The 19,318-nt window shown below is 41.3% G+C and overlaps 1 protein-coding gene across 1 annotated transcript; it reads left to right on the forward strand.

Moving 5' to 3' along the window:
* Positions 1-5,747: 5,747 nt before the first annotated feature.
* LOC118887383 (calpastatin-like) lies at positions 5,748-10,449 on the forward strand. Its single transcript, XM_036838178.1, has 3 exons — positions 5,748-5,939; positions 7,049-7,127; positions 9,691-10,449. Exons 1-3 carry the CDS (start codon positions 5,748-5,750, stop codon positions 10,341-10,343), a joined length of 924 nt encoding a protein of 307 aa, XP_036694073.1. The 3' UTR covers positions 10,344-10,449.
* Positions 10,450-19,318: the final 8,869 nt, after the last annotated feature.

Below are 19,318 nucleotides of genomic sequence, written 5' to 3' on the forward strand. Positions count from 1 at the left end.
AGGTCATTTTTTTAGAGAAAAGTCTTTGGCAACTTTTCATATTTATCCTTAGAAAATGATCAGGGACATGCCTGGAAATACAGATCAAGGATGGTCATTGCAGCAGAGTTGGGAATCTCAATATAGAAAGTTAAGGAGACATCTGTCATCTGAGGCTGGTTAAGAATGAAGATTTAGTTTCCACAATGGAATACTATGAAGCTGTTTTTTTTTTTTAAGTGATGATACAGGATGACATCACAATTTTAAAAACTATAAAATGGGAGTATAGTATAAGTCATATTAGTATCAAAATTCTATATCTTGCTATGTTTAGCACATTAACACACATACATGGAAGAATATTGATGAATGGCGTAAAATGACTGTCCTCCCAGACCTGTACTCCTCAATTCTGTCACGATCACGAAAAACAAAGAATGACAGAGAAACTGTCACAGACCAGGGGGTGCCTGGGAGACATGACAGCTACGTACAGTGTGGTGCCCTGGACCGGATCCTGGAACAGAAAGAGGACATTAATGGAAAACTGATGAAATTCAAATAAAGTTTGGAACTTATTTAAGCATAATATACCAACATCAGTTTCTTGATTTTGACAAAAGTACCACAGTCATATAAGGTGTGAACAATGGGAAAACTGGGTGAGGGGCATGTGGGAAGTCCCTATACTATCTTGGCAGTTTTTATGAAAATCCAAAATTTTTCCAAAGTAAAAAGTTTATTGAAAACATCAATACATTTTCAAAAAGGGTATATACCTAAGGAGTTGGATTGGGGTGAGAGACCTAAAGAATTTCAGATTCTATGTGTATAAATTTTTACAGTGACTATGCATATTATATAATGAAGGATAAACAGATTTAACAATAAAATGATATTATAGAAGTATACTTGTGAACATGGAATAATAAGAAAAAAAAACAGATTATAATACAGCATAATCCTATTGAAATGGTTTTTAAGTTGGTGGTTTGTTTTTGCCTACTTTTATTTTCTAATTTTAAAAATATGTATTACTTAGAGGATACAGAATAATTAAAGTTTAAAACATCTCTGAAGGCGATCATGGGGCAGGTGCAATTCTCAAATCTCTGGTCTCATGAGTTGGAATCAGGGGTTTCCTGATCGTGTGCCTGGTCCTTGGAACTTTGGGGCCCCAGAAAGTTTGTCTCTTTCTTCTGGTGATAGATTTAAATAAATATTCCTTTAATTATGATCCAACATATCTTGCCTTTGCTTAACACAGTCCATTCAAGACAGAAGGGTAAAGATGAGAGTCTCGATACAAGTAAAAAGAAAGAAAGAGAGAGCAGGAAACATTATTTCCTGCTGGGTTGGTTATTTACATGATTTTCAGAGAAAATGACAGCCGGCTGAATGAGAGAAAATAAAAAACAAGATCACTAAACTTAAACACTGTTATTAGAAAACTGAAGACAAAATGTAAATAACCATTTTGCCTGTTTCATGTTTATCACGTAATCACAGCACTGCCATATTTGGAATAAATAGCCTAACATTTGAATGCAAATGTGACTGATACTTATTATAATATTTTAGACATGGAATCACATACTGCAATCTTTTCATATGCTTGCCTTACCCAGAAATGAATTTACTGGATGGTTTCCAAGCTGTAATTTGGACTTATAAGACTAAATGCCACATGACAATTGAGTCCCCAGTAGCTTTTAAGCTCATGGAAATTAAGCAACAGCAGATGAAAGTGTGTTCAGAAGCCCAGAGACCCATCTGCCCGGATCCCTACCCCCATGGGCCTCCCACTCACATGGGCCATATTTCAAAATTCATTTCTGCGTGTCTCAGAGACTTTGTGGTTTTCAAGGGCCTTCTCATGAACACAGTGGCTCATGCCTGCTCGGGGTTACAGACAAGCCAACTGGTAATTATACAAGAGTGCAAAAAGTACTGTAATTGGTGAAAATATAAGATTTCACAGGAAATCAAAAGAGACACCTTGGAATCTAGACACCTGGACACACAAAGGGCTTGCCAATGTAAGGGGTACATCTAACGTGAGGCTTGAAGGATGAGTAGCCATTTCTCAGGTGAACGGGGAGATAGGTATCCCAAGCAGAGGTGACAGCGTCTGCAGAAGCCACACAGAAGATGGGAGAGGGCCCAGGAGCGGGGGTGGGGGGGCCTGACGGGGTGGAGTAGAGAGTGCCAGAGGGAGGGGTCAGAGCTGGGGCCAGAGGGAAGGCAGTGGTCCCATCCTGAGAGGCCTTGAAAGCCATATTAAGCAGGTTGGATTTTATCCCAAGGGTGTTTGGGGCTGAGCTATGTCCCTGCACCACTGCCCCAAATTCATATGTTGAATCCCTAATCTCCAGGACCTCAAAATGTGACTGTATTTGGAGAAAGGGTACTTAAAGAGGTAATTAAATTAAACTGGAGTTATTAGGGTGAGTCCTAACCAATGTGACTGGTGTCCTCATAAGAGGAGATTTGGACACACAGCGGGAAGACCGTGTGAAGACACAGGATGAAGACAGCAATCTACCAGCCAAGGATCAAGAAAGGTCTCAGAAGAAAGCAACTCTGCTGATACCTTGATCTTGGACTTTCAGCCTGAAGAACTGTGAGAAAATCTGTCGTTGAAGCCCGCCAGGCTGTGGTATTTTGTTATGGCCGCCCAAGCAAACTCATATCAATGCTAAGGGCAGTAAAGTCTTCTAAGCAAAGAGGAGGAGGATGGTTAGATTTATCTTTTGAAAAGTCACTCTGGCCGATGGACAGAAGGGGTAAATACCTGCAGTGATCTGTGCAGGCTGAGCTTAGCACACCACAAGGGGCACCTTCTAAATAGATAACAACACGAATCGCGTGTTCACAACCTGTATAACACACACTTCGCAACTGCACACCCATACGTGGCCGTGATACCAGGAGATAGGTAAAGGAATGGAAAGAAGTGAACAGATTTGAGACAGATTCAGAGACTAGACTCAGTGGTTTTTGAAGATTGGTTGGATGCCACCAGTGAGAGAGAGGAAGAAAAAAAGGATAAAGGTGTTTTCAGTCTTGGGCAGCTGGGTGTATGGGTGCACCTGCCAACCACATAAGAAACTGAGAAGGAAGAGCTGCATTGGAGAGGATGATTGAGTGAGTTTTGGCTTCAAGTTTGATGAACCAAAGGAAGGTAGTCCAAGTGGAGCTCTTCAATAGGGAATTGGACGCATGAAGATATGAACTTGCACACACATCATGATTGGAAGCCCACTATTTTAAACCACAGAGGTTGGTAAGAACAGAAGGAATCATATGTAAAATAAGAAAACAGTATGAGAGAAAGAAAAATAAGCATGACTTTTATATCCAGACTCCTAAGTCAGAGGCTCATTATGGGAATGAGGTGGCAAAACAAGAAAAGTGGTGTCCCCTGTTTCCTTCTCTTCTACCCAACCCGTGGTTCCAGGCATGGTCAGTCAGCTCCTCATATCCATCTTCTTGAGGCTTGGGTTGCCCTGGATCCAGAGAGCGTGCTTGAGTGGATTTCCTTACTCACTCAGCAAATGCTAGGTGCCTACAGTGTGTCATATACATGCTAAGCTTCTGTTGGTCAGTAAAAAACATCATATGGCTCCCCATTCTCAGAACAATCCAGATCCTTGGTCTGTTGCAGGCACCCCTAGAATTGTAATACTACTGACAGCATGAAAGAACAAGGCTGTCTTTGTTGAATGCATGGCTGAATTCGCTTCAAGAATACGTGTAGATCTGGAAAAGATGAAAACAAGGCCACTCACTGCCCCTCCCACTTTATTGTCACACATAATCAAGGGCCGACCATAATATCGCTGAGGGTGGTACTTTGCACTTGGCATTATCTGAGCTGAAGCTCAAATAGTGCTAGTTATCACACACTCCCCAATATCTTTTTAAAAAATTCATTAATAAGCCCAAATGCTTTTGTCTAGTTATTAGGGAAGCTGGGGTTAGTGATTAAGCTTTGCAGCAGGACAAACTAGGACAGAAGAGGCTGCTTGACAACCACAGCTGACTGCCCGGTTTGGACATACCCGGGAGGAACTTCTTGGGGACCACCTGAAAGTAACTGATGGACAAAGGAGAGGAGGCTTTGTTCTGCTTGAGTTCAGAGGATTACAATTTGGGCACAGATAGAAATGCAGTCTTGTTACCAGCCCTGGGCTGGTGAGGTCCAGAAACGTTTGGGCAACATGAGATAAGTATACAAATATTCAAATCCTTCTGGGAACCTGGGATAAGATTGTCTTGCTTCTGAGAAAAGAATACTTGTAACATGAAATAATCCTTGATGTTGATGTTTGACTTAGGATGACAATTTGATCAGCTTAGTAACTCCATCAAGAGCAAAAAATTCATATGCAAGAGATTATAGGGAAGCAGGAAGCTTTAGTCTTTTGGCAAAAGGGACGGGAACCAGTCAGCCATGACCAAGAAGTCAACAATCCTTAAGCAAGTTGTAAAATCCAGTCTGGAAGCCTGGGGAAATCCATAATTAGTCACCCAATCATGTCCCTGTGAAGAGATGGTGACACCAAAGGAGGAAATGGACTTGATGAGAGAAGAGGTTTGAAGTGATTTCTCCCAACTCTGGTTAAATTTGATTCTAGATCTTTCCAAGGGACCATTTCAAGTCCTTTTGTTGTTTCATTCTTGTTCAATACAATTTCAATGCAAATGAGAAATTAGCTAGGGCTAGGAAGTCTTTGGTTATAGAGGTGTGAGAGGTGTAACAAAATTCTACCCAGTCAGCAGGGAGAAGAAAAGTTCACAAGTTAAAATTAATTCTAGGAAACATATCTACATAGATGGATGTGCCAATACCCAGTGTTCACCTGCCTTGTTTTCTCACCATGCTTTACTGGAGATAAGCTGCCTAAAAAACAGCCAGATGACTTTACTGAGTGCACTGAGATTCTGCATCCAGTCCCTACAAATCAGTTATGGGCAGGACAAAGCTGGCCATCAAAGGCCCATTCATAGCTGACAAATTCTTCTTCTGCAACTCAAGCCTGCAAGTTTGTGCTTCTCAACTGTAATGTGCTTACAGATCTTCCGGAGGGTATTGTTCAAATACAGATTCTGATTCAGAAGGTCTGAAGTGGGACCTGAATTTTTGTGTTTCCAGATGATGCTATTGGCCCATGTCACACACTAGCAAGTTGACTTTTCCTATAACATCCCATAGGTGGAGCAAAATCTCATTACCCCTCCCACCTAGAACTGCAAGGCGAAAATCAGCAGCTACAGGGCAACGATTTCCCTTGTGTTAAGCATGGATTTAATTCTAGGCTGCCTTCACATGATGGATGAACCTTACAGATCATTACCAATTTAAAGTAAAAAGACATCGATGTCGACTTTTGTCATCCCTGTTACCTGTCATGGTTGTAAAACACCATGTTGTGAAAGACTGAATTTACTCAGAGGTCCATGATTAGTGGCAAACTGTCCATGTTCAACATCGAATTTCAATCCTGAAATTTAAAAGTTGAAAATGCGTGAGAGTCATATGACATCCCTTCATGGAAGAGAGAGTGCTTCACTAGGATTCCAGAGGCTTGAAATAAAGTCTGAGCTCTGTCATCACTTGCTGGTGACTCTGAATAATGCCGTCCACCCTTCCGAGGCTCAGATGTGACATGAATAGTTGTTGGGTGACCATGACACATCAAGCAACCCAAAATGGCTGCCTTTCTGCTAAGTAAGCATCAGGACCACATAGCTTCGCAGTGATGAGACCCTCACAAGCCTGGTTTGAGAACTCTGATGTGGATGCAGGCAGACAACAGTGCTATGGGATCAGCACCAACTGGGAATGGGGGCAGCTGTCCTCTCTAACCCTGATGTCACGTGCTGAGGTGATGCCAACATTCTTCTCCTCCATCACAATACTCCAGAGCTCATCCTTGTCAGGATGTACTCAGGTATGTCTCCGAGGAGTATCAGAGTACCTCCTGTCTCCTGTCATTGTTGCAGGAATTTAGGACTCACCCTGCTAGAAAGTCTGGTGTAGACAATTCTGCATAGACAATCAAAGAAAACTCAGTAACCAAATTCCCTACTTACAGCCACTTCTACCCTCTAACCTGCTTTTGGAGATTTTCTCCTCTTTTCCTCCTTCCTACTCTGCCCATATGGGCTACCCAGTCCTATGGACTGTAGGTTCCAATCAACCAACCTCAGAGCTCATTATTCTGATTGCAAGTTGCCAATCACACAAGTTCCTGATACTCCCTGTTTTTTCTCTTGGTGTTTGTACTTCTCCATCATTTCTCCTGTGGTTTCCATGTTTGGGATGAACAGATACACACTACTATATATAAAGGAGATAAACAACAAGGAACTGCTGTATAACACAGGGAACTATATTCAATATCTTGTAATAACCTATAATGGAAAAGAATCTGAAAAAGAATAGATAGATATGTGTAACTGAATCACTTTGCTATACACCTGAAAATAACACAACATTGTAAATTAACTATTTTTTAATATTTTAAAAATGTTTAAAAAAAAAGCATATTGCTCTACCCAACTGAAACTTCTTCAACTTCATGCCGGCTGTGGGATGTCCTGGTTTGTCCAGGACAGTCCTGGTTTACACCTGTTGTCCCAGGTTAGTAATTAGTTGAATCCCCTTTTACTCTCAAAAATGTCCCAGTTTAGAAGATAAACTATATAATCACGCTATGTGGAAGCATCTCCAGCAAGATGAAAAAGTCAACCATGCCAGAGAGGATGAAACATTCATAAACATGGTCAACACTAGCTATGGTGTGAGCAGAAAATTCACCAAAAGAAATACAGGTAGAAGTCTACATCACACTGATGAATATGTGCTCCTGGGCCAGACTTCATTGCTTTAGGTACAAGATGCAAACCCCCCCCCCCCAAAAAAAACAAAAAACAACTTGTATTTCACGAGCAAAACTGTGAGTTGTACTTCTTAAGAAAGAGAAAAAAATAATATAACAAGGCTTATTACCAAGCAAATAGATCATCAAAATGAACGTCCACAATTCTACCTTGGTAGAAACCACTGGGGATAAGCCTCCAGCAGTGGAAGGTGGGCAGCATGCAGGACCCTGTGGAGAAGGACCTGAGGCTTCGGGGTAAATCAGACTAGAATTAGGATACTGACTTCTCTTCAAATGGTGTGACCTTGGGCAGATGGCTTCATGTGTCTGAACCTTTGTTTCATCACTTACGAAAGGAGAGAGTTCAATTAGCCATTGGTTTTCAAACTAGGCTCTGCAGGGCCCAAGGGTTTTGCCTTTCAGACCCATGGCAGGGGGAAGGAAAACTTAAGTTTTCCCACCACTTTTACATGTTTTATATCAAGCAGTGAGCTCTCTTAAGATGTTTTAAATTTGATATTGAGTACTTTGAATTTGAAGAAAAGAGTTTGTTGCAAAAATAAAATGTGAACACATACGGGTTAGATGGTCTCTAAGATCTCTTCCCAACTCTGGTAGACATGGTTCTGAGGCCTCGGGTAATGTCAGCAGTTAGTGAACTGACAGATGGAAGTGGGCAGAAGATTCCTCTGATGCCTGCAGAGACTTGCTTTAAGGGCAGACCAGATGGGCCTTAATGTGTGCACTGCTTTATTAGGGAGGCTGGTGAAGACCAGGGTGTGTCTGAGGAACATGTGTTTACAGACACATGGAGGTGTGGCTGGGAGATGTCTTAGCTGGAGAGGAACATTCCTAGGCCTCTGAAAAGTGTTCCTAGAAGTATCCTCCATTACTCATAAAGATCCAGAGATTCTAAGTTGGTCCTAGACTGATTCTAGATTATTAGGAGAAAGTCTGGTGTCTGAAAATTATTGCCAATATCTTCAAAATTCTTAATAATTGTAATAAGGAAGGAAGGAAGGAAGAGAAGGAGGGAGGGAGGAAAGGAAGGAAGGAAGGGAGAAAGAAAAGTCTGGTATATTCTAGCACTTCAGAGCATTGGGTGGCATATATAAATTTAAAGAGTAAAACGTCTTTTTTTCTGGACTAAAAATCAGAAGTCTAAACATTTAAATAAGACACATTAATGAGGACAAAGGTGGATCAGGGAACCATGGTCTTTTTCCCACATGCTGCATATACCAGGAATCAAGAGAAAAAAAGTAGATAATGGTGAGTGTGTGACAGAAGTGCTTTCTTTCACTGACCTGGAAGAAAATGGAATCTTGAACCAGAAGAAAAATACTAACATCACTAAGGGGCTTTGTGTCCTGGCTACAAAGTCAGATCTACCTTGGGTATCAAAATTTAAATCTGGGAGACTGGTTTCCTTTTCTCTGTGAAAGCACCAGATAAGAAGTTAGGCTTAAGACTGAACTTGAATGAAAATCATTTGTGCAGTCTTCTTTCTGTCTTAATCAAAAAAATGGGATTCCTTACATTTTATATGCTATTAGTCTCGTATCTGAAATACTTTTAAATTCTGGTTAGATTTGGAGTTTGTTTGAATCTAGTCTTGATCGTTTAAGAATGATTCAGTTGGTTGCTGTTTCTTATTTCATTAGACTTCTAATCATGCCATGATGTTGTTTTTAAGAATATCCAGGGATTTCTACTGCCTAAGAGATAAAGCTCAAAGTCTTTACATTAAAGACTTTCATTATCACACACCAGCTTACTGTTTCAGTCTCGTGTCTTTATGATCTAGAAGCACCAGGTTACCCACTAATGGCCAAGCACATCGTTTGCCTTCTTCCTACTGTCTATTCATTTACCCTCAGTACTACCTCGTTCACGATGCTTTCCAGATACCGGAGCCCCAGGCAGAACGAATCTCCTTCCTCTGCTCCTAGAATCCTCTGCTCCCATTGTTGGCCCAGCAGGGATCTCACTGGTCCTCGAAGGCCATGGGTGTGACTCTCTTGTTGTGTAGGCAGTGACAAGCATTAGGATAGGGACTATGCCTATTCCTCTTTATAACTCTGGCGTCTAACACAGAGCCTGGCACACAGTAGACGCTCAAGAAATCTTTGTAGAAAAAAAAGTGTTTCTAACGAGTGAATTCTCAATGGCATCTCGAAATTAGGGGACTGAGCAGTTCTCTACATGGTGGATCCTTCTTTTGTCTGTTTTAAATGTATAAGCTTATTTACTAGTTGTAAAATGAAGAGCACTGTGGGTCTTTTGAAAATAAATCTTTCCAGTATAGGATGCCATGTTTTTGGTTTTGGTTATTTTTTTCTAGGTGGCTTTTAAAATATTTTATTTTTTAAAAATTTTTGTTGAAGTGTAGTTGATTTACAATGTTGTGTTAGTTTCAGGTGTACAGCAAAGTGAATCAGATATATATAGATATATATAGATAGAGATATCTAAATATCTATATCTGTAAGTATAGATATAAAAGAGCCCAAGGGGGGCTTCCCTGGTGGCGCAGTTGTTGAAAGTCTGCCTGCCGATGCAGGGGACACGGGTTCGGGCCCTGGTCTGGGAAGATCCTACATGCCGCGGAGCAACTAGGCCCGTGAGCCACAACTACTGAGCCTGCGCGTCTGGAGCTTGTGCTCCGCAACAGGAGAGGCCGTGACAGTGAGAGGCCCGCGCACCGCGATGAAGAGTGGCCCCCGCTCGCCGCAACTAGGGAGATCCCTCGCACAGAAGCGAAGACCCAGCACAGCCAAAAATAAATAAATAAATAAATTAAAAAAAAAAAAAAAAGAGCCCAAGGAACCGCTCCCACCCTTGAGTGAAGACTTCCTCCTTAATGCTTTGTCCAAGGACTTCACCGTTCCCCCAAACACTTCGTCTCTTCAATTTGAAGATGCTGAACTTTCGGCTGTCATCTCTGAAGTAGTCTCCCAAACCCCAGCTCCAACCACCCACTATGCAGGTCCACCCCCTGACACTCCGCAGAGTGATGACAAAGAACTTGACGATGCCCTGGATCAACTTTCTGACAGTCTCGGGCAAAGACAGCCTGACCCAGATGGGAACAAACCCCTAGAGGATAAAGTCAAGGAAAAGGTGAAAGCTGAACACAGAGACAAACTGGGAGAAAGGGGTGGCACCATCCCACCTGAATATCGACATCTCTTGGATGATGACGATGAGGGCAAATCAGCGACGCCACCTCCAAAGAAACCTGAGGCATCAAAGAAACCTACAGATGCCCAAGACCCCATTGATGCCCTCTCAGGGGGCTTTGACAACTGTCCCTCAACTACAGAAACCTCAGAGAACACAGCAAAGGACAAAGACAAGAAAACTGCTTCCAGCTCCAAAGCACCCAAGAGTGGGGATAAAGCAAAGGATTCTGCAAAGGCAAAGGAGGAAACTTCCAAGCGAAAAGCTGATGGAAAAAGTACAAGTTAAAGTTAAAGTTCACACTATTTGGTACCTGCATATAAAATCTTCAGCTGGTAGATGGTGACTTTTGAAGAACAAAAGGCTTTGACAGCAGAAAAATTTTCTGAGTGGCTTCTAGACAGTGGTATTTGTTGAGTCTTTTGACATCCTAAACATTGTTTGTTATGCTTTTCCTGAAGAGAAGCTGAATTTGTCTGGTTCACCTGTGTTATTCTACTGAGTATTGATAAACTTTGACTATCTATATATCTGTATCTATTTACATTTACATTTACATTTTCTTCCTTTATAGTTCCCTGTGCTGTACAGTAGGTCCTTGTTGTTTATCTATTTTATATATAGTAGTGTGTATATTTTAATCCCAAACTCCTAATTTATCCCGCCCCTCCTTCCCCTTTGGTAACCATAAGTTTGTTTTCTATGTCTGTGAGTCTATTTCTGTTTTGTAAATAAGTTCATTTGTATCATTTTTTTAGATTCCACATATAAGCAATATCATATATTTGTCTCTGTCTGATTTACTTCACTAAGTATGATGATCTCTAGGTCCATGCATGTTGCCACAGATGGCATTATTTCATTCTTTCTTATGTCTGAGTAATATTCCATTGTATACATATCCCCCCCTTCAAAATGTCCGTAGAACTGCCATTCTTCCATAAAGAAAAATTAGCAAAAAGTCTGCATCAACTTTGCAAAATAAGGAAGGGCATTTTCTGCATGAAAAAAACTCTGAGGACTTTCTGTTAAATGTAGTGCCGATCCGAGCCCACCCGCAGTTTCAGACACGCAGTGCAGCACGCACCTGAGCAGTAAAGGAAAAAGCACCCAGAGGTGAGCTTGAAAGCCACTGACTTGAGAGTTTGGTGGAACGACGTGTGAATAGCGTTAAAATATTGCTGGAATAAGTGAGAAAGTTGAGGCCAGTTGACAAAGCTGACAACATCTTTGAAAGATGATTCAAATAAACTCTACATGAAAAAAAAATTATGAGACAGGGAAATGTGAACAGAGACTGGTTATTTAATGATTTCAAGTAATTACTGTTAGAAACAGACTCACAGACATAGAGAACAGACTTGTGGTTGCCAAGGGGGAAGGGGGGAAGAAGAGGGATGGACGGGGAATTTGGGATTAGTAGATGCAAACTATTACATTTAGAATGGATAAACAACAAGATCCTACTGTATAGCACAGGGAACTATATCCAATCTCCTGGGATAAACCATAATAGAAAAGAATATTTTAAAAAGAATGTATATATATGTATAACTGAGTCACTTTGCCGTACAGCAGAAATTAGCACAACCTTGTAAATCAACTATACATCAATTGTTAAACATACATACATTTATTTATTTATTTATTCATTCATTCATTCATTCATTCATTCATTCATTCATGGCTGCGTTGGGTCTTCGTTGCTGCACACAGGCTTTCTCTAGTTTCAGCAAGCAGGGGCTACTCTTCGTTGTGGTGCGCAGGCTTCTCGTTGCAGTGGCTTCTCTTGTGGAGCACGGGCTCTAGGTGTGCGGGCTTCAGTAGCTGTGGCTCGCGGGCTCAGTAGTTGTGGCTCTTGGGCTGTAGAGCGCAGGCTCAGTAGTTGTGGTGCACGGGCTTAGTTGCTCCACAGCATGTGGGATCTTCCCGGACTAGGGCTCGAACCCATGTCCCCTGCATTGGCAGGCGGATTCTTAACCACTGCGCCACCAGGGAAATCCCGTATACATCAATTTTAAAAAGTAAATAAATAATTAATTAATTAAAAGTAATTACTGTTAGAATTTTTAGATATAGTAATGGGACATGGGACTTTGATTGTGCTTTTTAGAAAGAGTTTATATTTTTCAGAGACATATACTGAAATAGAGTTGATCCTCATTATTTGTGATTCCATCTTTGCGAATTTGCCTCCTGCTAAAATTTATTTGTATCCCCAAGATCGATGCTCACGGTGCTTTTACAATCATTGGAGGACATGAGTGGAGGGGTGAAAACTGAGTCATCCGACACCCCACCTGAGGTCAGCAAGGCAACAGCCGCCCTTGTGTCCCTTTTGCCATCCATTTAGTGCCACATGTTTTGCATTTGTGTGCCTTTTGCTGGTGACTTTATTGTTTAAAAGAGTCCCCAAGCATATGCTGAAGTGCTGTCTGGTGTCCCTAAGCGTAGGAAGGCTGTGATGTGCATTTCGGAAGAAAGATAAGTGTGTAAGGTAAGTTTCCTTCAGGCATGAGTTACGGCTCTGTTGGCCATGAGTTCTGTGTTCATGAATCCATGATATATAGTCACTAAGGTGTCTTTAAACAGACATACACATAAAACAAGGGTATGTATTAATTGGTTGACAAAAAGTTTGTGACCAGAGGCTCTCAAGAACCTAACCCTGTATGTTTCCAAGAGCCATGGTTGAGTATTTGCTATTTCGGTATTCACAAGACTTTAAAAAACATCACTACCACGAATAACAAGAATCAGCTGTCAACACGGATGAACTGATGATGTGTGTCTGAAATTTGCTTCAAAATCATCCCGAGGACCGGAAGCAGGAATATAAATGAAACAGGTTAGCCCTGAGTAACTCGCTGAAGGAAAGTTCATTACACTCTTCTCTCAACTTTTGTATATATTTGAAATTGCCCATAACCAAAAGGTTTTATTTTTAAAAGAGAGAGTGAGAGAGAAGAGCAGAAACCCAAGTGTGGCCTTTTCTTCAGGCATTAAAAGAATCATTTCATGTATTCTCTAAAGAAATATAATTATTTAGAAGGAGGATGAATTAAATTTCACGTTCAGTCTAAATGATCCAGGGCCACGTAAAGTTAATATATACAAATCCGCAAAAGCAAAAGACAGTGAACGAGTGTGGGCTTTTATAAATTGTAAGGTAATATAGAAACTTCCATGTTGTTTTAGAAAGTGAAAAGAGAAAGGCAAGGGACGTCTAAATAAAAGACCACATTCTGCCATTTCATTATAATAAAGCTCAGTTTCTAACCTTCACTCTTGTTTATCCCATTAATAAAACTGCTTCAGGCTCCTGGGAGGGCTTTGGCCCCTCTGCCCCAGCTTAGCCTCTGAGAGTTCAGAGCAGGTCAAGGGCAGGGGCGAACGCCCTGCTTTATCTCCATTGGTTTCCATCACGATGCCTCCACTTGTACTCAAGCCCTCGGACACTAATTCAAGTCACTTGTCCCAAGTTAAAGCCTTTCTATCATTCCATCTTCCCTCACCTCTAACAGTTTTCTCCAAATGCATCCTGAGTGGTCCTAGAGCTCCAGCTAGATTTCCAAGGAGTGGGAAGAGCAGGAAAAACTAAAGGACCCCACAGCATGGAACCACACCACTTTTCTTTTTAATTGAAGTATAGTTGATTTACAGTGTTGTGTTAATTTCTGCTGTACAGCAAAGGGATTCAGTTATACACATATGTACATTCTTTTTTTATATATTCTTTTCCATTATGGTTTATCATAGGATATTGAATATAGTTCTCTGTGCTATACAGTAAGACCTTGTTGTTTATCCATCCTATATATAATGGCTCACATCTGCTGACTCCAACCTCCCATTCCATCCCTCCCCCAACCCCCTCCCCCTTGGCAACCACCAGTCTGTTCTCTATGTCCCTAATTCTGCTTCTGTTTCATAGATAGGTTCATTTGTGTCATATTTTAGATTCCACATATAAGTGATATCATATGGTATTTGTTTTTCTCTTTCTGACTTACTTCACTTAGTATGACAATCTCTAGTTGCATTCATGTTGCTGCTAATGGCATTATTTCCCTCTTTTTTATGGCTGGGTAATATTCCATTGTATATATGTACCACATCTTTATCCATTCATCCGTTGATGGACATTTAGGTTGTTTCCGTGTCTTGGCTATTGTAAATAGTGCTGCTGTGAACATAGGGGTGAATGTATCTTTTTGAATTACAGTTTCGTCCAGATATATGCCCAGGAGCGGGGTTGCTGGATCATATGATAGCTCTATTTTTAGTTTTCTGAGGAACCTTCATACTGTTTTCCATAGTGGCTGCACAGACTTACGTTCCCACCAACAGTGTAGGAGAGAACCACACCGCTTTTATCTGCTTTATAATTTGGCTTTTGCACACGCTTTTGCGAGGGGAAAAAAATAGTCTGCTTCTTAGGAAAAAAAAATGGCACAAGCCAAGCTTCTGAGATACACGGTACACTGAGGGGACGTGAGGGCTTGATGGAGACACGTCACAGCTGTTCCCCATGAACCTGGCTCACTCCAGGTGAAAGACACACTTCCTCGGAACATTTCATTCTGTTTCCTTAGAGAAACCCAGCCCTTTTGCAGCCCAGATCAACCTCAGTACCTCTGAGATGCTTAGCACCGGCCGCTCCAGGTTGGGAAAGATTCGGAGGACCCTGAGAGATTTTTGAGTCACCGCCCTCATTACCATTTCTCGAGGGCCTTTTGTTTGCCAGTTGTTGCACTAGTTACTTGGCATTTATTATTTTATTTAATCCTCGCAACAAACTTGCCCGCTAGGTGGTGGCTGTCTCATGTATTAGTCAGCACCCTTTTACAGGCAAGTGACAGACACCCAGACCCTAAGCCACAGAAACTCACAGGAACCAAGTGCAAGAAACGCCGGACAGAGCCTGTCTCTGGAAGGACCAAAACCCAGGGCTCCAACGCTGAAAGGAGGGCCACTGCCTTCACTCTCCTTGGTGTCTATCTTCACCTTGACTTGAACCCACAGAGGGGTCACTGGATGTGCTTGCTTTGTCACTGCAGTATTCTCAGCAGATAGACCAATGCCTGGCATGAGGCAGGCACTCAAAATGTAACTATTGAATGAACGGATGGAGTGAAAGCAGGATATGGATTTTTGTAAGTCCCATCACCCTATGCTCATATCAAAGACACAGGCGCTTCCCAGTGTACAGTGTATCAGCGAGAGCACTGAGCAAGTGCATCGCCCAGCCTCGCTCCAGCCAGCCTTTAGAGCGGCCTCCATTAATAGATTATTACATCTTTTCCCTCATATTTAGCTAAGTTATCATTCCACGTGTTTTTTTAAATGTGATATGTGTGAATCTAGAGGTAAAACAAGACCAGAACACTCTCTATGAAATATACAGGCAGGTGTGCACACACAGCTGCCGTTGACTTTGGGTTATTGCAGAGACTACCACCATTTTTTAAGGAATAATCCCTCTTTGTTACAGTCTACCAAGTAATTTCACTATGCTTTTATAATTTGAATTTGGAAAAGAAGCGTCTTCCCATGGGTTTGGTCCTGAAGAAAGTCGAGTACTTGACCTCAGATCTCCCTACATAAAATGAAAGTTTTAGACAAAAGGTTCCAGGAATCTTCTGGTTCCTTCTAAATTTCCTTCTACTTGTCACTCACCCACACTTATGCCTAGTTCCCATCAGTATTTGTTCACTACAGTAAGTCCCCTACATACGAACAAGTTCCGTTCAGAGAGCGGGTTTGTAAGTCCAGTTTGTTCGTAAGTCCAACAACGTTAGCCTAGGTACCCAGCTAACACAATTGGCTATATTGTACTGTACAGGTTTATAATACTTTTTTACACAAATTATACATTAAAAAATGCAAAAAATAAAACATTTTTAATCTTACAGTACAGTACCTTGAAAAGTACAGTAGTACAGTACAACAGCTGGCATACAGGGGCTGGCATTGAGTGAACAGGCAAGAGCTACTGACTGGAGGAGGGAGAGGAGGTGGGAGATGGTAGAACTGAAGGATTGTCAGCAGTAAGAGATGGAGGGCAAGCTGCAATTTCACTCACGCCTGACGTTGATGGCACAGGTTCTGGTTCCTTGCTGGAACCAGATGCACGTTCGCATCTTTGAAAGTTCGAAACTTGAAGGTTCGTATATAGGGGACTTATGTACTTGGGACCAAATCCAGTGTATTTTCCTCCATTTGGGCTTTTAAGAAGATGCGATATTTCCCCTACATCAGCCTCAGGAAGGCACTCCAATACTTAAGAAAATATAAGATGCTAGTAAGGCTTCTAGAAAGGGAAACAGACAATAAACAAATAATACCATAGTATGTTATATAATATAGGATTTATTATTTATTAATTTTATTAAATTAATTAAGATATATAATGTCAGGTAGTAAAAAGGTAAAGACATAAAGCAATGCTGTCCAATAGAAGTTTTTAATTTCTACTAGCCGCATTTAAAAAGTAAAAAGAAAGTGGTGAAATTAATTTTCATAATATATTTTAGAAAACCAAATATATCCAAACTGTGGTCAACATGTAATGAATATAAACATTGAGCTACTTTACATGATTGTCTTCTCATACTAAATCTCCAAAATTCATTAAAAAAAATCTTTGAAACCGAAGTATATTTGACACTTTCAGCATATTTCAGTGTGGGTGCTCAATGTTCAATGGTTAAAGTGGAATTGGTAGTCCCATCAAACAATAAAGTTGTTTAACAGGAAAATCATTTACACCCCATCAGTTTTTAAATTTAAGTTAAAGACAATTAAAAATTCAGTGACACTAGTCACATATCGAGTGCCATATAGCCATGTGTCTCATGACCACTGCATGGGACGGCAAAGCAGAGGGAGTTATGGGCCGGGAGATGGGGGAGAAGGCAGTTTCAAGTAAATAAGTCGGGAAGATCTTGCGTGGAGATGACCCTCGAGCAGAGACACGAATGGAATGAGAGAGGGAGTCTGCCAAGATGGGAGAGAACAGCATTCCAGGAAGAGAGAAATAAAAATTGCAAAGGTCCTGAAAATGGGACCATAAATCCCAACGCATGTACAACCTCCAAAGGCACGACCTTGGGAGTCTATCTACTTGTTCTAAGGATGCCATCATGGTGCAATATCTCTTTGGTGTTTGGGGCACAAGGTTCCTAAAATATGCATTGTTTCCCCTTTCTGTGGTTCATTAGAACAAAACATGAGATTCATCTACGTGATGAGAAGGATGTGAATGGAGTTTGAGGCTCTGTGTCTGATCTCAGGGCTGAGTCAGCCGTCTCCCTCTGGCTTCATGGTGTGCACCACTAAAGAGAAATCCAAAGAACAAACTTTCTGGATCACACCTGGCAGCGAGGTGCTGCTTGCTCTCAGCTACCTCTGTCCTTGAGAAGGGTTCCTGGTGTCCCTCTGCATTTAGCTAATCTCAGTGTTATTTTCTCTCGGCGGTTTTCTGGACAGCTGACACCTTTGACAGTGATAATCAGAAGTAGGTTTCCAAACAGTGCTATTCACGGCCCACTCAGAGCATCTGAGCGAATGGATGAAAGCCCTCCTTATCTCTGCTTTTTCTTAGGCAAGTTAGACAGAGGTGTGTAGCTGCCGAATAATCTCAACCAGGGACAAAAAGTCTAGAGGAACCAAAAGACCAAGAGCTGAAAGCCCTCTCAAGTGGGCCCTGAGCTCCAGGGCAGGGAGCACACAAGGTTGAGTGAAGTTGGGGAGCCAATTCTCTTTCCACACTTCGATATCCCTGTGCAAAAAGCAAAATACCTGAGTGTGTGCACAGTATTGCTGAAATGAATTAGAAAGATAGATAGAAGGGTTTAAGATAAATCAAAAACAGATTTTGTGAGGGTGATTGGTTGAAAACTTTTTTCCTTTTATCAAAATTGTCTTTAATAATTAGTATTGATTAAAAGTTGAAAAACAGTGAAAAGATACTCACTACCACTAATCATTGGAGAAAGGAAAATCAAAGCCAAATGAGATGTCCCCTCACACTTGTTAGAATGGCTATCGTCAAAAAGACAAGAGATAACAAGTGTTTGCATGGATGTGGAGAAAAGGGGACCCTGGGAACACTGTTGATGGGAATGGAAATTGGTGTAGCCACTATGGAAAACAGTATGGAAGTTCCTCAAAAAATGAAAAATAGAACTACCATGTGATCCAGCAATCCCACCTCTGGGCACATAGCCAGAGGAGATAAAGTCATTATCTCGAAGAGAGATCTTCACCCCCACGTTCATTGCAGCATTATTCACAATAACCAAGTACATGGAAACAACCTAAATGTCCATTGATGGATGAATGGATAAAGAAAAAGTAGTATACTATTTACAATGGAATATTATTCAGCCATAACAAGGAGGAAATCCTGCCATTTGCAACAGCATGAATGGACCTTGAGGGTGTTATGCTAAGTGAAATAAGTCAGACTGAGAAAGACAAATACTGTATGATATCACTTATATGTAGAATTGAAAAAAGCCAAACTCATGGAAACAGAGAGTAAAGTGGTGGTTGCCTGGGATCAGGGGTTGGGGGAAATGAGAAGATGATGGACAAAAGGTACAGATTTCCTATTATAAGATGAATAAGTTCTGGGGAGCTGATATAAAGCATGGTGATGATAGTTAATAATTCTGTGTTATATACTGGAAAGTTGTTAAGAGGGAAGATCTTAAATGTTCTCACCACAAAAAAGAAATGGAACTACATGACCCCATGGGACTAATGCTATGTAAGTGATCATTTTGCAACATATAAGTGTTTCACATCAATACATTGTACACCTTAAACTTAGACAATGTTATACGTCAATTATCTCAGTAACATTGAGGGGGGGGGGGAAGTTGGAAAACAAAAGTTCTTGCAACTTTTCATTTAAGGTGAGTCCTGTCCCGTCTCTCAACACTATCAGCCTTGATGAGGCTGCATCCAGAGAAAGTTTACCCAGGCTTACTTGAGCCCATTCCCTGAATTAAAGCCCCATGAGGGTAAGAGTATGCCTGTCCTGTTCACCAAATAGCCTCAAAAGCTCACACAGAAGGGACACCTAGAAAATATTTGCTGAATATTGAAGGGCCAATGTCATGCAAGAAGTCATCGCCCAAACTACAGGACAGGAGAAGAAAGCAGAAAACAGGAACCGTGTGCCTGGTTGGGGGGCGGGGGGAACATGAGATTTCAGAAGATGAGACCCTGAAGGCATATCTGGGGTGAGATGA

The sequence above is a fragment of the Balaenoptera musculus genome, chromosome 20, assembly GCF_009873245.2.
Source record: "Balaenoptera musculus isolate JJ_BM4_2016_0621 chromosome 20, mBalMus1.pri.v3, whole genome shotgun sequence".
Classification (NCBI taxonomy): domain Eukaryota; kingdom Metazoa; phylum Chordata; class Mammalia; order Artiodactyla; family Balaenopteridae; genus Balaenoptera; species Balaenoptera musculus.

Excerpts from the sequence above, each read along its gene's own strand:
- LOC118887383 (XM_036838178.1), top strand. The coding sequence starts at position 5,748 with ATGAGACCCTCACAAGCCTGGTTTGAGAACTCTGATGTGGATGCAGGC. Across the intron at positions 5,940-7,048 it reads CCTTGTCAGGATGTACTCAG|AAACCACTGGGGATAAGCCT; the intron begins GTATGTCTCCGA and ends CTACCTTGGTAG. Across the intron at positions 7,128-9,690 it reads GAAGGACCTGAGGCTTCGGG|AGCCCAAGGAACCGCTCCCA; the intron begins GTAAATCAGACT and ends AAAAAAAAAAAG.